The sequence below is a fragment of the Micrasema longulum genome, unplaced genomic scaffold (assembly GCF_059751315.1).
Source record: "Micrasema longulum isolate JH-2025_06_02 unplaced genomic scaffold, ASM5975131v1 h1tg000226l, whole genome shotgun sequence".
Classification (NCBI taxonomy): Eukaryota; Metazoa; Arthropoda; class Insecta; order Trichoptera; family Brachycentridae; genus Micrasema; species Micrasema longulum.
In genome coordinates, this window is record NW_028277431.1 from 153,259 (window position 1) to 175,869 (window position 22,611).

Below are 22,611 nucleotides of genomic sequence, written 5' to 3' on the forward strand. Positions count from 1 at the left end.
AAAAAAGATATGGTATCTAAACAAACTTTGATCCCTCAACAATAAATTAATGTAATGTAAATTTTTTTGTTATAGTTGATTCCAGGTTAAATATGTTTTCTACAGTTTTTTTAAATATTTAACCCCACTATTTATTTGTTTTCTTACAATACTTCATTGAATATTTTAAAAATGCAAATAATGATATTTTGACTATTTTTTTACACCATGTTATAATGATCCTTTTGTCTTGTTACTGTCATCTCTAGGGGTCAGGATGGTTGTAACCAATGCCGTCATTTGCTTTTTTTTAAAAACTACCAAGGTTTTTAAAATTAACACATTTTTCAGAAACCTGCCACGTTTGTATTTTATAAATATTTTTTTATATACCTTATTACATCATCTGCCAACATTCTCTTCTTTTTTGTTTTGTAATGGCCTTTTCCCCTCTTAACTCGGGTACATCTACCAACATAATACAACTAGTAATAGTTCTACATTATATCTGCATACTACATCGCTTGTTATCAGAAAATCTTTCATAAAATAAATTGATGACCCCCTTAAGAAATAAACATAACTGTAATAACTGTAGGCAAACGAAAGATACGAACACAAAATTAAAAATTGTTACTTTCATTCATGGGCTGGTATTTTGAACAGGATTGCGCGCGAAGAGATCGATCGAATGATGCATTTAGTACGTAAATACGCGTTAAAAATGCGTTTTCTTCGCGCGTTTTTCCGTTCAGAATACCACCCCTGGTTTCCTGGTTTGGTTACGATCAAACAAAAATTATTGTGGATTGAAAATGAAGTTTCAAATGACAGATGAAACAAATAATATATTATTTTCATTATTATTTAGTTTCATCTGTCGTCTATGGATTTTCGCTCTTCGCGATTTATGTTTTGAGAACTGGGAACTGCTGGGAACTATTAATATGTGACAAAAGACAGAACCCGAAATACAAAACAAAGTTATTTTTTCGTGTTTACAATAGTATAATAATTAGATAATATTATGATGTTGAACTTCATTCAGTTCTAAATCGAAGAAACAGTGACAACTTTTGTGAGTCAAATCATATTTCCAATTATGTATTTGTATTTTTTATTTCTCCATAAAAATAAACACGCAGCGTACCAGCATAACTTCCGATTAATCGGTAGCTATACTAGGATAATTGGATATATATGACTAGAATTATCATAGTCCACCTTGTATTGTTGGGTCTTTGGTCTTTGTGTATCATTTTTATGAGTCAACCGCTATCTAATTGTGTCAATAAGTTATGTATTGGAATCTAAAATTGTGACTAATGGTAAATAATAATTCCAGTTACAGTTCGCTGGTGCGAGGTTGTCTTCTATATTGCTAAAACGGTATACAATTTTTGAAAACTGGTATTTTAAAGGTAAGATAAAAACGGTTTTGAAATATTTATTTTACACAGTTGTTTGTACGCGTGCATCTTATCAGTCCGCTTGCCGGAGCTGATAAATTTATCTAATTAAAAACGGTCTACATATTTACAAGTGCTATTATAATTATTGTTTTGTTAGTTGATAAAATATGTCCAAGTCTGGAGTTCTAGAGGTTTTTTGCACCACAGCAGCCCATTTACAGTGTTCAATGAAGAAATTCAGTGGTTTTTAAAAAAATATTTGTAATTGTTTATAGACTATCAAGGCAAAAAATATTTATTTTATTTTTATTTATCGTATTATCATAACTATGATTTTTTAAATTTTGTGATTTTGAAAATCCTCACCAAAATGACAAAATTACACTACCTGCGACGTCACGAGTTCTGGTCGGCGAGTGCTCATAAAACACTTCTGAACAGTGAAACATAACTGGCAAGAAAAAAAAAACATGGGTTTAACTGATGTTTATTACACAAATTGCTGACTTTCAGGCATTCTACAATATATATATTGACATGATCGGATTAGTTTGTAGGAATGACAGTTTGTTTTTCTTTCTGACATTTAAAAGTTCAACCCCGTAAAATTATAATTTGTACCAGCTAAACACACTAACTTTAAAAAACATGGGTACCCTAGAAACCTGAAATATGTTGCCGGTTGCAATCGTGATCACCCATGGTTGCCACAATAACATAACAATACTACAATTTATTGGCTAGTTGAAAATTCACATGATTTTTCAATACGAATTCCATTGCGATAACTCAGCGCAGACAGCGCGCAACATCATGATGTGTACAGTCTAAACACCTCAAGCAAACGCACTACACAACCGCTCATCGCCACTGCTGGTTCATGACAACACCTGGCTGCACATGGCAAATAGTCTATAAGCTGCAATAGCGGAAGCTGGAAACCCTTCGTCACCCACCATTCTCACTGGACTTTGCTCTAACAGATAATATATTTTTTCTAAATTTGGAAAACTTTTTACTAGGGAAAAATTTAACTCGAAGAGTCCCTCAGGGAAGAAGGAAGGGAAAAATGTCCTCATAGCATTTGTCAACTCCTGCCCATAGGACTTTTACATCAATCGTCAAAACTGTTTAAATAATACTGGACAATATTTATTTTCAATTAATTCAATATACAATATATACCTCGGCTCGCTTATCTCCAACAACGGCAATTGCAGACCTGAGATTGGTCGCAGGATTCAAATGGTCAAAGAAGCACTGAACTGTTTGGAGAAGATTTGGCGAGATCGAGGTATATCAATAAACACAAAAAAGCGGTTGATGGAAGCCCTGGTATTCTCCGTTTCCCTATATGGGGCTGAAACGAGGACAAGGCGTGCCTACAAGAGGAAGAAGATCGATGCATTCGAAATGTAGTGTTGGAGAAGGCTGCTGCGTGTGCCTTGGACAGCCAGAAGGACGAATGCATCGATACTGGAAGAGCCCCATATTACAACTCGTCTATCAGTGGTGTGTTTGAGAAGGACGAATGCATCGATACTGGAAGAGCCCCATATTACAACTCGTCTATCAGTGGTGTGTTTGAGAAGGATATTGTCTTTCTTTGGACATATTGCTAGACGTGAGCCAGACAATTTAGAAAAGGCAATAATGTCTGGCCGAGTTGAAGGTAGGAGAAGCCGGGGTAGAATCCCATATAGATGGACTGACCAAATAAAGGTGGCTACGGGGCTAAAATTTGATGACTCAGTTCGTCGGGCTGAGGGCAGACTAGAGTGGAACAGACTAATCAGAAGTGTTCATGGTGATCACGATCCTCAGCATTGAGGGACCGACTTGGAAGAAGAATTTGTACAAAAAATAGTTTAATTATTCCATAAAAAATGGCAATTTCTTAAGTGTAATATGTTAATGTTTTTTGTGTGATATATTTCTTTTTTAAAATCTATAGTTAATTTTGATCAATCAAACTTTTTAGTGGAACTTGAAGCAATTTTGTTTCGAAATTTATGTGTATATTTATATTATACAAAATAAAGTTTTATAATGTAATTTGTTTACTGTAAATACCATACGCGGTCCGTCCATAGATTGAATGGAACCAATGTTTCCCTAAAAATTTGACTTCTAATTCTAACAAACCAATTTATATATATTTTTCGTATATTGTGAATGTTTTATAACAAATTTAGCCCTTAAATCGATTGACGCGATCGTATTTAATATTAAGCTATGAAATATAATTACACATAACAGTTACACTTTTATGCTGAAATTATGTAAAAAAATAGCCTTTTAGTTTATTTTAAAGCATTTAATTCAAATTATGCACTGTGTTAGTAGTAGGCACATATTTTACCTCACCACCTACAGAGCATTGAAATGTTTATTAGCCTATATTTATGTGTTAAAGCCTGTCAGTGAAGAAAGTAAATGTACAAATTTTGTTTGTGTTACTACGTACACTATCATATTTATGCATAATTAATGGCTATTGAAGATTTGAATGAACTGTACTTTAAAAATTCCTACATAAGTACCTATTTTTTGTTTATGCTTAAAAGTAATGTATTCTAAATTTAAGAAACTAAAAATTGAATTGTCAACTGTTCTTTTTATCTCTTGTCATAAGACAATTATAAAATAATAACATACCTTCTTTTGTCCGTACACATCATTAAAATAAATATATGAAGTCAACATTACTGTATACTTTAAGTGTTGTTGTTGGACTGTTTTTTTTGTTTAGTGGTTTTTGGGGTTTACAATGTGATTTATAAGTATCTTTTTTAAAGGTTTACAATGCAGGCACTCTCAGAAGAGGGTGATCAGCGACCGCTGTTGGACGAACATGGTCAGGAAAATGAATCCCCCAGGGTTAGTTGTTGTGGCGATATTTGCAATCCACAAAATTCTTGTCATAGATTTATCGCGCTCGTCTTGATGTGCCTCATTGGGTTTGGTAAGTTTTTTTTTTTTTTTTTTTTTTTTGTAGTTGCAAATTATTTGTACCTTGCTTTTGTTATGTGCAAGGTTTTATCGAATACATTTATCTTTAAATTATATTCCGTTGACTTCAAAATTTTTCACCGTAGACTTACAATAATAAAAATAAAGCAGAATCAGAATAAACAGAATAATTCTAGAAATATTACATTAACAAATAATAAAAAGTAAAAAAAAAAGTAAAAGTTGGACACAAAAAAAAACAAAAGGAGCTAGATACCACCATTGAATAACTTAGCCTGCTTGATCGTCCCTGTAATGAATCGAACGGTCTCTCTTCGTGTATCATTACAGTTCAGGAGCTCAGCTAGGTTATTAGTCGCAGCAATCCGAGTGTTTATTTTGCATTCAAGCTCCCACCTCGGCCTATCAAACATTGGACAGTATACAAGAAGATGTTCCACAGTCTGCTCAGTGATGCCATCACATGGACAGCAACTATCGTCTCGCAGCCCAAAGCGATGCAGATATTCCCTCATGCATCCATGTCCCGAGAGAGCCTGAGTTAATTCATATGTAGGCGTTTCATGCTTCCAAAATGTTTTGGCCTCGTCTGTGCTTCTCAAAAGTTGCTTGATCCACTTATTGGCAGTTTTTTCTTCATAAATTTTCCTCCACTCATTTAATTTATCTTTTGAAAGGGACCACCTTACATGGCTTATTGGGACTTCATCAAAGTTCGGCCTCACTTTTTTGACTGTAGCAGCCTTGGCTAGCTCATCTGCTCTCTCATTTCCGATTTCTCCAACATGAGCTCTAACCCAGCAGAATCGAACATATATGCCTTGTATGCTGAGAGCATAGTGAAGTTTTTGAATGTTGCTTATAATGGCATTCGTGGAGTAAACAGATTTGAGCGCGAGCAGTCCAGACATACTATCGCTGTGAATTGTGATAATTGCGGGACTAGTTATTTTTCTTTGTATCCATAATATTGCACTTTCAATACCAATCAGCTCTGCCTGGAAGACTGAACACTCATTTCCAAGTTTAAGTTTTCGCTGGTCTATCTCCCTAAGTTCCTTGTATACAACAAAGGCCGCTCCAACATGTCCGTTCAGTTTGCTGCCATCAGTGTAAATATGGATAAGGCTAGTTTGAGTAAGTGATAGCGTATTTGTATTTTCCTCTAGATTCACTTGTATATTAGCACACTTAGCGGGATGTGGTAGTGAGCAATATTCAACCCGGCGCTGACATACACGGTCATTTGGAAGTAATTCGCTTACTCCACTACGTTTCGTTTCATCCAAAGACACGATTTCAGCAATTTTGAGATCTATGGGCTCAAGATCTGCAATTATCAGAGCTGCATAAAAAGATATCGTTCTATATCCCTTGCATATTTGTATAGCAAATAGTCTTTGTAAGGATCTGAGTTTTGAAATATTTTTTTTACGTTTTATCGCAGAACCCCATACGGCAGCTGCGTACGTTATTACAGGAACTATTATCATATTATATATACATCTTAAAATATTCGGATTCAAACCCCAAGTAGATCTTGTTGCTCTTGTCAACCGCTGAAATAAATTTGTAGATTTGCATATAAGGTATTTAATATGTTCATTCCATGACAATTTTCTGTCGATCTCAACTCCCAAGAATCTGAAGTTTGAGACAGTTTGTAACGCTTGTCCCTGCATGTAAAACTTAGGCGTTATACCACGTTGTCTCGTACAGATCATGACATTTGTTTTTTGCGGTGCAAAGTTTAGTCGAGCTCGATGTCCCCATTCTACTAATTTATTAAGAGTGTCATTACCCACATATTCCAATTTGTCAGTGTCATTGCCAGATATGAGAATAATAATGTCGTCGGCATATGCCTGTATGTGAACATCTGGATTTTCACTATTGACTTTCAAGGCTTTGTTAACTACGGCGTTCCATAGCAGTGGTCCGAGAACGGAGCCTTGAACACAACCTATATTATTTTTCTTAGAGCATACACTATCAGATATACTCAATGTGATATTACGATCCCCAAGGTAACTTATAATTATATTATACAAGTTTTTAGGAATTTGAGCTTCTTTCAATTGTTCAATAATGTAGGGCCACCAAGCATGGTCAAAGGCTCCTTGGATATCCAAAGATATCACAACAGTTGATATTTTGTTTTTTGTATTACTATTTATTCGTGTAATCACCTCCATTAGTGCATCCGTTGTACTTTTTTGTGGCATAAATCCAAATTGGTATGATGAAATGAATTCTCTTTGATGGAAGTGCCATAAGATTCTTTTGGAAATGATTTTTTCAAGGATTTTCCCAAAAATTGATAATAGCCCAATAGGGCGATATGATTTCGGTTCGCTTGGGTCTTTTCCAGGTTTTTGGATAACGATAATTTTTGCGATTTTCCATTTTCTTGGAAAATATCCCATAATCAGGCATTTACTAACAATACTGTGATAAATGGATAAATTCGTGTTGATGGCTCGATGGCAGATATCTGCAGTAAAGAAATCTTCTCCTGGTGCCTTTTTAGCATTGAAAGATGACACAGAGTTCGTGACTTCTAATTCAGTAATTTGTGGATCATCAGGTATTTCATTTTTCCATGCAGATTTTGCACCAATTCTAGTGGTCTTTTGTTCATCTGTATCATCATCGGAATTATCATCGGGGAAAAAAGTGTTCAGCAATAATTCGGCTGTTTCCCTGTGAGTTTTCGTGTAGCCATCAGAAGTTTTGAGTGAGCTTGGGGTGTGCCTAGAAGTATTTGAAAGTATTTGCTGTACACCATTCCAAGGATTTCGGTTATCAATATTTTCGCAGAATTTGACCCATGAAGATATTTTTGCTGTTGCTATTGCTGTTTTGTATATCTCCCTATCCACTAGTAACTTTTCAATTAGAAATGGTCTTCTTAAATCACTGGCGTTCCTAATTTTATGTTTCAGTTTAAGCAAGTTTGCCTTCAGTTCGTTTAGGTTATCATTCCACCATGCACTGGATTTATTTTTTGTCTGTTGTTTCAAGGAAGGGATAGCAGCTTCACATGATTCACGGATTGATTCCTCATAGTTATAAATGACACCTTCTAGCTCATTTTCGGATGAAATCTGGTTAATGTTATCAACATTTAAACCATATTCAATAAATTTTTTCATAAGAATTCCGGTAAATTGGTTCCAGTCAGCTTTGTTGGTGTTGTATTTTCTAGTTTTACGTTCAAGACCTTCACTCACTTTTTGGAAGCTTACTCTAAAGGTTATTGCATTGTGGTCAGACAAGCTAATGACGGCACGATTAACAGACCAGTCAAACACTTTTTCTGTCATATTACCAAACGTCACATCAATAATACTGCTAAGAACCAAGGACCCCCTAGTAGTTTCAAAAGTTGGCGTGGTTCCCTGGTTTGCAATAAACATATGATTGCCTGCTACGAAATCATTTATTTGATTTCCTCGTGAATTGTTTTCAGGACAACCCCACCAAGTACTTCTTGCATTTAGGTCACCACCGATTATTATTTTCACGGGTTTCGAATGTAAATACATCTCAAGAGGCCTTAGCAACACTTCCGGGTCAGTGGAAGGTGTTATATATATGGAACAAATTGTAAAGGTTGCACCATTATTTGCAGGAAAAGTCACTAAAACTAAACATTTGTTCATATACTCACTTATACCGACCGATTTCAGTAGGGGGTTGAAAATAATGATGGCAGATTTGACAGGATTTTCCCGTGACGCCCCATTAGTATCTTGAAAAATTTTTTGGCATTTGATAGAGCAGATTCCGTTATTTCCCGTGTAAGGTTCTTGTACAAGCGCCACGTCGAAATTATTATTCAATTGTTCAAACTCAGAAGTAGCCGCCTTTGACCTTTGTAGATTTATTTGTATTACACGCAAATTACTTCCAATGCTGCATTTATTTGAGTTGTTTTCATCCTTGGCTTAACAAAAGTAGTTCTGGGAGAAACTGCTTGGGTAGTTTATATTTTCACGGCTGAGCGAGTCAAAATATATTCTTGTTGGGCAGTCATGACTAAACGCATTGTGTTTAGCCTCTTTTTTGAACTTGATACAGTTGTGGCAGGTTTGTTCTGCTCCTTTATTGGGACAATTCCAGGTATTATGGTCTTCCGCACAATAACCACATCGAGATACACCTGTGCAGTACTTTTGGGTATGTCCGTATCCCATACAGAAATAACATTGCACCAGGGGTGTCTCGTCTTCGACAGTCACCCTCTGGTATCCGATGTTGGCCTTGCCTGAAGATGTTATAGTTAACCACGTGTCTGGTGAACACTCACAAATTATATTGGCAAGAAGAGGGTTTCTATGTCTTTTGTTGTACAATATTTTAATTTTATCTTTAATAACAAAGCTGGAATTTTGTTTTACGAGTGACTCGTTTAGATCTGTTTCAGATATTCCTTTGATAACTCCTTTAAATATTATTAAGGGATTTTTCTTTTTGCCATCAACTGCCAACAGGTTTGGGCATTTATTTATCTCGTTTTGCATAAGATTTTTATCCTTGATAGTGGGAAACTTTACAATGACACGCTCTTTGTTGATTTTCTTCATCGTTTGGATACCTATACCTTGCATTCGAACGTTTACACTCTTTCTTATATTGTTGCAGATGTCTTCGCTGCTACTGTTTAAGTTTTTGCTAGATACAATAATTGAGTGCGAACTTAAAAGTGGTCGTATTGCCGAGCCAAGTTTAGGCCATCCAGATGTGTTTACTTGGTGATGGGGTGGAACGACTGGATGATGATGAGGAACGGCTTTGTTAATAAGCTCTAGTTTCTCATTCTGAGCCCCAATAAGATCCTCCAACCTTTTATGAAGGTTCGGCAGAGCGGCTATATGTTCTGACTGTTCTTTGATAGCTCTCTCGATATTAACAATACTAGCTGTGGACTCATTTGTTACAGTCGTAGCCAGTTTTTTAATGATCTTCTCAAGGCCCCTCAAAGAAGCCAGGACCTGCTCGCGGACCTCTTTCTTGAGTTTGCTTACTGAGTTCAATGAATTAACAGCTGCCTCTATTAGAGCAGTGGATTCCTCAACTGGAAATTGTCTATTCGATGACGTTTCAGAAAACTTTTCCCCCCCAAGGTTCGGCGAGGCATCACGAGATCCTGGTGCCGATCGAGATCCACTAGCTGGAATCTTGAAGCCGAAACTCGTACGGAGAGGTTTGCTAGCCATATTGAGATAAGAGCTGATTTCGCTTGAAAACTCGAAACTTTAGGACTTTAACGGGCGAGTAATTTCGCTAGGGCAGACGCGAAACCCGAAAGCAAGAAGGACTTGAACGGAGGTCAGAACAGAAAGCTCGGAAAACTCATACAGACCGGAAGTGGAGTTTTCCTGGATTTCCTCGAATTTTTCCTAGCTTTTCCGAGAAAGTAGAACTATCACAGTTTTCCCAATTTTCCAGAAGATTTTCCAATTTTTCCAACTGATTTTCCGAGCACCAAACTATTTTCACTAAACACTTAAAAACAGGACTGAACACGTCCGCACTGACTGAAATCCAAAATTTTATGGCACTTACGATATTTTTAAAACTGAAAGGCGTGGGTTCTTATTATTAGTTTTAATCCAACGGTGGGAGCTTCTTTGCTCCATAGGCGTCCACACGGTACGGCGGTCGGCTTGCAACTGGGGTTTGGTAAGTTACTTTTTACTGTAGGAATTTTTTTTTAGAAAATTTACAATTCTGAGGAAAAAATAAATTTGTCGGCCTCGTAATGTGATGGTCAGTGCGTTTGCCTACCATGCAAGAGGCAGAGAGGTTCAATTCCCGACAAAGTTGATTTGAAATATTGATTTAAAAAGGTGTTTTTACACTAGAATATTTCCTAGTCCCTGGACTGGTACCCGAACCGTAAGACTGATCACCTTACCTTCTTGTAACAACAAAAAATCCAGATATTCTGAGATTGGTGTACCAATGCAGTGCCCTATGCAGCGCATTAGGTGCGGAAAGGAAATTATGATGATGTAAAAAAATAGACATTCATAGATAAAACATTCATTTCCTTTTTTAAGAACAAATATAACATTTTGTAGACCTGTGTATTTTCATTTGTTTTTTTTTGATTGGTTGGAAGATAATGGCTTCACAATAATTAATAGTGTAAAAAAATGTCTGCTATTATGAATCTCTCGGAATTTACGAGGCTCATATTTACAACCTGTATTACGTTCACCTGAATATCTTTGATTTTTGTATTTCTTTACAATTTTTTAATATATGTATAATGTTATGCTTATAGGGGTGCAAACATTTAGACAGAAAATAACTTTTACTGTCTGTTGGTTTTTAAAACAATAATAGATCTGATACTCATAGTAGAATTTTTCTAAGAATGGTTCCCTGGCGTATAAGCGACCGTGAAGTATATTATTTATTGGGTTCAAATTTAGAATAATGTAATTTTATACCTCCACCTATAAAAATATTTTTTAAATTTTATAATTCAATTTTGAATACGCCATAAATGTAATCCTGCATACCTAAATATGTGTTACTTATAAAAGTAAACAAGCTGTCAAATATTTTACCACGAAAAGTTGATTATCAGAGCTTAATAAAATTGACATTTTGTGAATTTAATTTAATCTGTAAGTTATAACCACAGAAAGTAACTTGGTGGGATTTTAATTACTGTTAAAAATTAAATAAAAAATAACAATTTAAATGTTAAAACTGTATAAATTTATATTAATGTAAATATTTTTTATTTTTTTAATTTTATTGAATCAGCATCAATTTTGTGGAATATCAGTTGATAATAACATCTGTAGATGGAAGGACCTGTCCATTCTGAAACTAGTAGTGTTTTAAAATAAATTCAGGTGGTCTTGAAAGTGTTTAATTTAATACATTCAATTTAACCTCTTGGGCCCGAGACAGTTCGCCACCATTAAAACCTTTTAAAAAAATAAATAATAATAATAGTCATAATAAATCAAAACAATAATTGAATTTTTATTAGTCACATAGTAATAATAAATTATTTGTTATTTAAGATATTATTAATTTATCAATTAAATGAAAAACTTTACAAAAAATTTAAACAATAAACCTCAAAATCGGCCAAAAAAATGCTGTGTTGCTTCTGTGAAATAAATAGTGGTTTGGCCGAATACCAAATATTTGGCGAGTCCCTAAGCTGGATATCCGGCCCATTGTCTCTTACTTGACGCAGCGTGTTTATCAGCTAATTCAAATCAGTACCCAAATTTGTCAAAATTTGCCAGGATTTACCTTTCCAGAAGTCCACATTACGTGTACCTAGGGAAGCTAGAGATTGAGAGTTAATCGTATTGCCGTATTGCAATTGATTTTCTTTTTAGGGTCATATTTCTGTTACGACAATCCCGGAGCTTTGCAGGACAATTTCAAAGAAGATCTCAGAATCAATACAAGTCAATTTGTCCTTCTATATTCAATATATTCGTGGCCAAATGTTATATTGTGTTTTATTGGTGGATTTTTAATAGACAGGTTGGAATTTTGATCATATAATCATATATTTAAAATGAAATATATTAAAAATAAATCTTCGGTATACTGGTAAAACATTAATGCATTATTGCCTATACTGAGAAAGATCACTTTGAATGTTTGACTCGACTAAAATTTTTTCAACATATTTTGGACATGAATCGTACTCATGAAACCATCATAGTTCCTTTAAATTGTTTCAATGGATGAAATTTTGAAAAAAATATCTAGTAAATGAAATTAATGGTTTTCACTAGAAAACATCTAAAAAAAGTCATTGTGGGTGTTTTACATGATAAACTCAACCTCAGAGGCTTTAGATGATTTTATCATTTTTAACTTGTGTTCTCAAATTTTGTCATTTAGAAAGTTTTATCAGCATACCGAAGAAATGATCATAATATCGTTGGTTGACAGGCAAAACTTATTAAGTATAGATTTATGATAAAATGACTTTGTCACTAAGTTCTTTATTTTTCAACAATCTCTTGCAAAACTGTTGTGAGTGAAATTATACAATCATATACAGCAGTTTCGGATCGCTTAATGGATTTTTTCAAGCAAGAGATTGTTAAAAAATATATAACTTAGTAGCATGCATGGTCCCTACCATAAATCTGTACTTACCTGTCAACCAACGATATAGTCTGGATATGTATGGTTTTCTGTACTTTTTTATTGAGCTATTTTACTAACATTTTCAGAGTATTTGGAATTCGTTTAGGAACACTTTTATATATGGGAATATTGTTGATTGGAGCATTAATATTCGCGCTCGGTGGCTACATGGATACCTTTTGGCTAATGGTCATTGGAAGATTTATTTTCGGGTAAGTTATCAAAGATTTTTAGGACTAATTTAGTCACCATCAAAATTGATTTGAAAATTACATACTGATTGATAAAAGATAAGGCCCAATAATTCCATAGCCCCAAGGTCACCTAATTTGTCAACATGTGACTTATTTATATGGGGGTACCTAAAGGAACATGTTTATGAGACATTGATATTTTTTAATGTCTGATACCCTTGCCACATACTGTAATGAGGAGAAAAACAGGTTCATAGAACTCATTGTACAAGGATTTAAAATTCTAAAAAGCTTTAAATTATTTCAAATCAATTAAAAATGTATGTTTTCAGTATGTCCAAATGCTTGCAAACTGGCTGGATTTCCTCTCTAGGGAGTTATTCATATTTAAATTTGTTGCAACAGAGAGGGTAAAAAATTTTGGGAAGGGAATATGGAAGTCTAGGCATTTACAGGGCTTATGACCTGTCATTTGCTGGTTTAAATGGCCACTTCACACACACACTGTGTAACATTCACCATTCTGCCTATGTTTGAACATCCACATTTTTTCAACTCTTCCATCTGTTGACTTTTGTGATGTAAAAGAGCTAAAACCTTTAACATATAAATTTATACATGTATGTATGTATGTAATGTATTTATTTTGCATGCTTTTTTATGTATATATGTGTGTATATATATATTTTTTTCTTTCACTTTTTTCTCATTTTTTTTATTTGTTTTTTCCTTGTTAATTTATCAACATATTACAACAGAGATGAAGACCATTTAAGAGAAGGTAATATAGAAGTCTAGGCATCTACGGGGCTTATGACTTGTCATTGGCTGGTTTAAGTGGCCACTTTACACACTGTGTAACATTCACCATTCTGCCCGTATTTCAACATCTATATTCCTTCAATTCTTTCATCATGTTGATGTTGATAAATCCACCTGGTCCATTAAGAATTATAGAAATTGAAAAAATAAGATTTTCAGGCGTTGCCTCGTATGTAGGTAAAATAAATTAAATTATATGAATCTCACCCGCATAAATAAAGGTTCTTTAACTCCACAAGCATCAACAGATGAAAGAATCGAAGGAATATGGATGTTGAAATATGGGCAGAATGGTGAATGTTACACAGTGTGTAAAGTGGCCACTTAAATCAGCCAATGACAGGCATAAGCCCTGTAGATGCCTAGACTTCTATATTACCTTATCTAAAATGGTCTTCATCTCTGTTGTAATATGTTAATATTAACAGCTCCACGGGGAGTTGCATTCAGTCCTTGTCTACAAAAATTTGGACAAACTCAAAATAATGTTTATTAATTTATGTTTGTATTTTATATTATTTTGTATGCTTTCCAAACACAAGAGCCTGACTGTTTTTCGGCAAGTCAAACCTGCATTATTCGTATTGAAATGAATGTTGATATTGGTTCTTAATAAAATATATAAACAGAAAAAAATCACAAAGTAAGTTCTTCAGTAAATGCAGATTTCCGACTTCGGAATTGGCCCCATGACACGCATGCAAGAGTGGCAAAAAATTACATGTTTTCTTTTATTTATCTAGAATTGGCGGTGAATCTTTGGCAGTGGCACAAAATAATTACGCTGTGAGATGGTTCAAAGGCAAGGAGTTAAATATGGTGTTCGGTCTCCAATTGTCCTTTGCCAGAGTGGGGAGCACGATCAATTTCATTGTCATGGAGCCACTGTATAAATACATCGGACATTATTACTCCGGATACCATCGCACTGGAGTTGTTTTATTTCTAGGTACTATTTAGCTTTCATTAAATTTGCATGTTTTATTCCTAACCTCAACATTTATATGATCACCCGGAATAAGATGATAATACACCGCAACCTATTTAGTTAACCAGAAAACTTGGATGGAAAAATTACACAGGCTCCGAATATCTCGAGAGATTTGTATCAAACGTGCATGAACGGGTAGATCCATTATCTAAAAAAAAAGAGATGGTAAACAATCTTCAATATTTTGAGTTTCTCCAAATTTTTGTAGACAAGGACTGGATTCAACCCCCTGGGGAGCTGTTTATATTAACCTGTCTAGGCATTTACAGCCATTGACAGGTCATAAGCCCTGTAGATGCCTAGACTTCTATATTACCTTCTCTTAAATGTTCTTCATCTCTGTTGTAATATGTTAATACAAACAGCTCCCCAGGGAGTTGAATCCAGTCCTTGTCTACAAAAATTTGGACAAACTCAAAATATTGTTGATAAATCCACCTGGTCCATGAAGAAGTATAGAAATGGAAAAAATAACATTTTCAGGTGTTGCCTAGTATGCAGGTGAAATAATTCAATTAGATGAATCTCACCCGCATAAATAAAGGTTTCAGCTCTTTAACTAGAAGTCTAGGCATCTACAGGGCTTATGACCTGTCATTGGATGGTTTAAGTGGCCACTTAACACACTACATAACATTGTAGTGTGTTAAGTGTTAGTAAATAATCTTTGTTGCAATTTTTTTAAGTATTTTGTTGTCACGTTATGTTTTTTTCAACAAAATTAAGACACAATAAATGGTAAACAATTTCATATTTTTAAAATCCTGAATTGATTTTTTACAAAGAAACCTATCCATCATTGTAATTTTTTTTACACGGTACTGCGTGGAACGTATCCACAGTGTAAAAAAAGGTTCCGCTGTATTTAAAAAAAGAAGGGAAACAAGTTGTAAAGGGAGGTTAGAATCTCAGACCTCTGAATTCAGAGTCCACGACACTACCACGGGACCACAATCTGTCCCCTGGTAATTTCCCATGTTAAACCTTACTATTACATGATAAATTATAAAATAAATAAATTATCCCATTCCACGTGTCAATTCATATTTTTGTCATTCGTTTTTAACCCTTTAGGTGCCACAAGCGAGATATCTCGCGCATAGTACAATGTAACATAAACATTTTCATGTTTATTTATTAAAAATATAGAGTATGTTTTACCGCCAATTTAACACATTCCCTAAAATGAATAGACTATTTCACTTTTGATTCCGCATGATATCCGCTTAACAAAACTTATACCTATTGACAGTATTTTCATTTCCCAAAAGCATTCCAAAATCTGTTGATATTGTCTGGCATTTAAACGGTCATGTGATGTTTTGATGGAGAAGTTTTACATATTGCACAAAAAATATATGCATATGTACTTATTATATTTTCAATAAGTTAATTTTGGTTTATTTATTTGTTAAAATATAATGATTTTTTTTAAAAACCACAATATGTGCAACACAAACATTTCTCTGGTAAAAAAAAAATGTTTTTATATTTTATTTGTATTTGTAAAATACATTAGCAAATATGCATTTCTTCTTTTCTTCAAACTACTGTATGAAGTCTAATGTGTTCAACCACGGATAATATCCATATTCTCTTGAGGAAACATGTTATAGTCCTCGGTATTTAATATAGCTGTTTAATTTATTGCAGCCTCCATAACGTGTGTAATGTCCCTTATCTGTGGCCTGGTGTTGGCGTGGATGGACAAGAGAGCCGACCATATCCTAAACAAGGTGGATAATGACAAAAAAGATGAAGAGCCGGTAAAGCTGTCGGATGTGCGTCACTTCAGCAACACGTTCTGGCTGGTGACAGTCATCTGTGTCGCTTACTATGTCGCCATATTCCCCTTTGTCGCCCTTGGGAAGTAAGTAAAACTGTTTCTGTATTGCTCGAGAGTGTCATATCATTGTGACACTAAAAATATGCCATTGACCACGAGTATCATCTTGTTGGAAATGTAATTTATGTATTTTTTGGAACAATAACAAATTACTAGCAACACTCACATAGACATGTAGAAAACAAAATATAACTGGGCCAGTAATTCTTTATAACTGTCAACAGAATGCGATTTACAAAATTCGTAAGGATTTTTTTAAAACCTGTTATGTGCAGCTAGGTATTGCTATGTCAGTTCCCAGTTGGCCGCGAGATTTAAGGAAATTTTTAGAAAAGATGAAACCTAAAATAATTATTTAAAAATCATATATATATAAATATATATATAAAAAAGAATCATAAAAAGTTGTCAATTAAATACGGGATGTATCATTTAACACATTGTAGTCGGGCGCTTCGAACAATAGACTCTAGCCTATAGCGGGTGTTTTTCGCGATTAGCGCAAAAATATATCGCTTTCTTAAAATTGACACAATTTCTAAACCAAATAATATTTTCGATCGAAATTTTCAAAGAAATCATATTTGACATTTGATCATCAAAAATAAATAAATTTAGGTAAAAAGTGGTCAAAAATTGGTTTTACTTTGCATAATCGGTCGGAACTATCTATGATTTCTTCATTGTTAGAAAAATGCCACGCTTTCCATATCTGCCGAAACCGGTCTCTGGACATCGTTTTAGCAAAATAAGGAGTTTCGGTTGTTGGTTCAGTAGACCAGTACTCGTCCCTTATATCCTTTCGAACTTGTCCCATCAAAATAATCATCCCCAAAAACTTTTTCATTTCTTTCAAAGTAATATTTTTCCACTTTCCCGATTTTTTATATAATTTGTAATTATGTGAGTTTTGGTGGTAATATCTATTAGATTCGTTTATAAAATATTCAAACAAATCATCACCGATAAATAACTCTATCGCATCACTTACAGTTTGAGGACAATGGACATTTGAATTCAAACCGCGGCGGCCTAAAAACGATTCCAGAACTGGAAGATTATCAAACGATGACCACTCGTCCACATCCTCATCTGAGCTCGTCTCCGAATCAGAATCACTTTCAATAGTGCGACGGTGAAACGTTCTAGGTCTTGGTATTTGTTCATCATCACTCGGTTCTTTGTCTGACAACTCTTCAATGTCATCATTCCATGAACAATTAGATAAATTGTCGGCATACACTTCATCGTCACTATCATTGGCTTGTAAAGACATTTTTGTAGGGGTAACGTCCTATACAATGCTAATATATTCAAATAAGAAAATACCAAACAGTAAACAAAACAGTGCGAGCGGTATGAAAAATAGTCCAATACGTGAAATGACTCAAACTAAACTGGAGATTGAGATCGCATAAAACTCTAGATTTCTGGCGACGCCTTTACAAGTGGCACACTAGCCAATCCGGACAAGGCATCTCAAATAACGTCGACAGACTGTCGCCTAGCACCCCAGGTAGCAAATCACCCTTCAAGGCGTTTTATTTCACGCTGATAACAAACCCGTTTAATGCCGTTTCCCGCCAACAACCGACAGTCGACAAAAACGGCATTTGCCGTGTCCCGCGGTTGACCGACAGTCCGCGAAAAACGGCAAATGCCGTGTCCCGACGACAATGTGTTAAGACACTATTGCCTCAGAAAAACGCAATTAAATTTTTCACAAATCAGGGCTGTCTGTCACTTGCCACATACATTATATTCTACATCATAATATATTTCATCCATTATATCTTCATACATTGTATTCATCAAACATTCATATTCTCCTTCCATTTTTAATCCGTAGTCTGTAATTTTGATGATCTGGGCAGTAATACTTTGAAAATGATTAACGAGTCTCCGATGGTATCAGTGTTTCTCGGAGAGTCTTTGATCTTATCAATTAAGATATTTCATATAAAATATGAAGCTAATGCAATTGAGATCTTTTATATTTTAACAATGTACGTAGCTTTGAGATCAATGCGTAGTATTTTTGTCTTTCAACATTTCAATAACACTGAAATAGTTTCAATTATTATGAAATGAAAAACTTTGTTTTCAGTGTTACTAACTTTTTATTATATTTAATCAACTCAACTTTAGCTTTCTCTCCTAAAACTATAGTAGTGTCCTTTAAGTAATTTATAATGGCGTTATGGCTAGTTGCTCCAAAAAATCCAAGTTATAAAATTTCTCAAGTTAAAATAATCAAAATGGTTGTTTGGTTGCTTCTTTTGCAGTTATGTTAAGTTTGTTTGGTCGTTTATAGACAAGTATTGGATTTAACCTTTAAGAGGTGTCATCAAGATAGACAAATATATTATTATATTATTTTTGCAGATTTATAATGATGCCTATTTGAAAAAGCTAAAAAAATTGTCATTAGTCTGGCTTTTGAATTCTTTAATCAGTGAATTTAACTACTTTAGGTCTACAATATAATATAGTAATGTGTAAGATTAACACTATTCTTTTAGTCGATTGATGGTTACATTTTTTCTAGAATGTTTTTCGAGCGTAAATTTGATTACTCTCCCGAAGATGCAAACGTAGTGAACTCCATAATTTACATTCTGTCGGCTGCCGTTAGTCCCGCCTCAGGATTTATCATAGATAAGACGGGGAAGAATCTGTACTGGGTAATTGCGAGTATTTTCATCACTATCGGAGCACACTCAATACTCACCTTTACTTTCTGGAACCCTTACATTGGAATGGTAAATATTAAAAAAACCCTTTTTTCATTTATTGTCTACTATATGCATAGTTTAAATGTTTTTTCTTTTACCGTGTTGTTAAATTTATTTTCATAGGAAGCATGTTTTTAAGAGATGGAAGAGTAGAAGATGTTGAAAGGAGAGTGAATGCGGGAAACAAAATGAACGGCGCACTGAGCACAGTAATAGCTAATAAAAATATGTCAATCGAAGCTAAACTGGCAGTGCACAATAGAATTTTAGTTCCAAGACTTATGTATGGAAGTGAAACATGGAACTGGCAAAGGAAGGATGATAGCCGAGTGAATGCGGTCAAAATGTGATCTCTTAGAAGAATATGTGGAAAATCAATGTATGACAGGGTTACAAATGTTGAAATCAGGCGAGAGTGTAAATCTGAGTCGTGTATAATTGATAAGATTAAGAAAGGGTCTCTGAGATGGTTTGGTCATGTAGAACGAATGGATGACGAAAGAATAGTAAATCAGGTATATATGGTGAGAATGAACGGTAACGTGGAACGGGAACGACCAAGATAAATGACAACATGATCAGATAAATCAAAATCTTAAATCTGTCCATTGTAATAGTTTTATTTTTTTAATTATCTGTATAAACTATATGTATATTTATTTGTTTACTTAGTGACAATATGCAATGGCAATTTAAAAAAAAAAACCTTTCTCTGGTATAATGAGTAATGAGCAAATTCAGTCGGTTCCATCTTCCTCGTAAATAAACTAGTTTGAGTGTATATATATATTTTAAATCACAACATAAAAAAATATTGATTAAATACAATCATCATCATTCCGTTTCCCCACCTCATGGTGCATAGGCCACTGCACTGGGACACCAATTGCAGCGTATCTTGATTATTTTTGTTACATGAAAGCAAGATGATCAGACAGCTCATAATGGAATTATAATCAGGAACGTCGCATTATAATATAATTGATTAAATTGACTAAATACATTAATAAAAATATGTGTGTGTTTTGCAGACCATTTTAGGTTTGGCATACTCGATGCTCGCCAGCGGATTGTGGCCTCTCGTGTCACTTATAATTCCTGAAAACCAGCTGGGAACCGCCTACGGAATGTAAGTTTTGTTATTTTCCATCATCATCTGTTATCTTGTAAATACGTTACCACACTTTCGGCCATTACATACTCGTATATCCGATACAGTAATATTTTCACTGTGGTAATCTATCTCTATTTGAGCAGTCATCATAATGTTAAATTTCTTATATTAGAATATATATTGCCCAGGTTGAAGTAGTTTATTTACGTAGATTAAAATAGATTTTTAAAAGTGATCAACCTTATAAAACTATTTTATTAATTGTAATTAATTTGATACTTCTTTACTTTATTTAGATGCCAATCGGTCCAGAACTTGGGCCTCGCAATTGTCTCCATTATATCTGGTATGATTGTGGACAATAGCGGATACTTCATGCTGGAAATGTTCTTCTTAGGGTGTCTTTTCGGTATGTATTTTTGACCTTATCGGCCCTTGAAATTTTCATACTAATTACCTTGAATAATTTTTATTACAATTTTAAAGAATTTCAAGGTAAATATATTGTAAGCTCGCTAAACTGACTTCATTAACCAAAACTTAATAGGTGTACATAATAAAAATATAATATAAATAACTGTCTTTTAAATAGAGATTGTTCTTTGAATTTTTCGCATGTTCTAAATTGCAAAATAAGTTGGGATTGAATTGATAGTTATAACACATGCATACGTTATTTACTGTTGAAATTGCTATTTGTTTAACAATCTACTTATTTATTTTTTCAGTTGCATTAATTTCCGCTGCTTTTATTGCAATTTTGGATTCTGCTAACAAGGGGATTCTCAACATGACACCATCACAGAGGAAAAAGAGAATGTAAGGCTAAATTTAATTAATCATCCAATTTATCGACGTCCGCTGCTGACTGTTTGTCGGCACTTTGTCAGAACTATGGGACGCGAACCTGACACCATAATGCTCCAACTAAGGTGTGGACATGAAACGATGATATATTTAGTCAAGATTTTATGATTAAAATCATTCTCAAATGATGAGTAACATTAAAAATACTACAACAAAAAATATTTCCTTTAAATACTACTGTTCAAAGATAGATGTTTTTAAAATTTATTTAGAGTTTTCACTGTGTAGTTGGTAAAAACACACATGTGTTTTAATACTGGGAACCGTGTTGGATTTAGTTTAAATCCATCATTTCTGTTTATATTTTTTGACTGTTAGTACTCCATCACCTCTTTATTAAATAAACTACATATATGCCTCGTGCGTTTTCAGTGAAGAGAACGATATGAGAAAGTTGCAAGAATCGGAATCAGTAGAAACATTCTCTTGCGAGAGAACAGAAGACCATCCAGACACGGCTAACTCCAACCGCATCCGCTCACGCTACTTGGCACGTATTGGGACAGTGACTGCGGAGCCCGATGTTCCTCGCCACTAGTACATTTGTGATATTATTCCATTAGTCCAATAAGAACAATGTTATTCATTTTATATTGTGATCTCGAAAATGTTATATTTTCATATTTTGTAGGAATTTATCGCTGTAAGTTATAATAAATCATATTTTAATTTAATCATCTCTTCCTTTATTTGTATGAATTAAAAAACTATTAACTTCCTTCACACAAATATGTGAAAACAACTATCATGTTAACAGAACTTTATCAGTTTTAACAGTACTAAATCCGCAATGTGAATGTTTGATGTCATAATTTAATTGAATCTTCAATTTAATATTCAAAACTATTTTACAAATAATTTCTACATATTTCAACATTTTTTTTTACAGTAATTATTTATTTTGATTTATATGTATACTATGAAATTACATTTGAATACTTAATTTCCTTGCATATATGTTTTTATTTTTATCAAAGAGCGAGTTTTTTCTCGAGATGAAAGATAGATTTTAGTCATGAGACAGTAAAATTTTACGTCTTAAAAATATACAAATAAAATGCCTATGTTAACACAATGAACTTTATTAAATTATCAAATTTATACAACATTACAAAAACCTGTGATTAAATCCAATAAAAATTTATGTGTGTAAGAATAATTTTAAAAAGCCATCGATTAACAAAATAAACTGGCACCTATATACAAAATAAATAATTTTATTTCCAAAAGTACAGTTTCATTTGATTTAGCCTCAGGTAACAGTAAAGTTAGAGATTGCATTGTTTTTCAAATGGAAAGTTAATGATGGAACAAAACCTCCTGAAGAACACGCAGAATTCATTGAAAAATAAAATTTTGTGATCATAAACTGCCAAATTGTGTTTTTCTATTTGCAATAATACCACAATATAATTTTTTTAATTGTTAAATTCCCACTCGGAAAATTGTAATTTTTGAATTTGATGAATATGTAAGTGAAATTACATATTATAAATAAACTCAATTTACTGCCATAAATATTATTTATAA

The 22,611-nt window shown here is 33.8% G+C and overlaps 1 protein-coding gene across 4 annotated transcripts; it reads left to right on the forward strand.

The window, feature by feature from the left end:
• Positions 1–848: 848 nt before the first annotated feature.
• On the forward strand, positions 849–22,310 carry LOC148283504 (lysosomal dipeptide transporter MFSD1-like). Of its 4 annotated transcripts, none has more exons than XM_088243748.1 (12): positions 849–1,057; positions 1,331–1,400; positions 4,190–4,356; positions 11,744–11,894; positions 12,599–12,724; positions 14,272–14,477; positions 16,173–16,389; positions 18,914–19,127; positions 20,132–20,229; positions 20,511–20,623; positions 20,943–21,033; positions 21,454–22,310. In XM_088243748.1, exons 3-12 carry the CDS (start codon positions 4,197–4,199, stop codon positions 21,617–21,619), a joined length of 1,542 nt encoding a protein of 513 aa, XP_088099874.1. In that variant the 5' UTR covers positions 849–1,057; positions 1,331–1,400; positions 4,190–4,196; the 3' UTR covers positions 21,620–22,310. The 4 variants fall into 4 exon arrangements, with proteins under 4 accessions (XP_088099874.1, XP_088099873.1, XP_088099877.1 ...); XM_088243747.1 differs by having other exon boundaries at positions 858–1,057; positions 1,325–1,400; XM_088243751.1 differs by lacking the exon at positions 1,331–1,400 and having other exon boundaries at positions 862–1,057.
• The last annotated feature ends 301 nt before the right edge of the window (positions 22,311–22,611 follow it).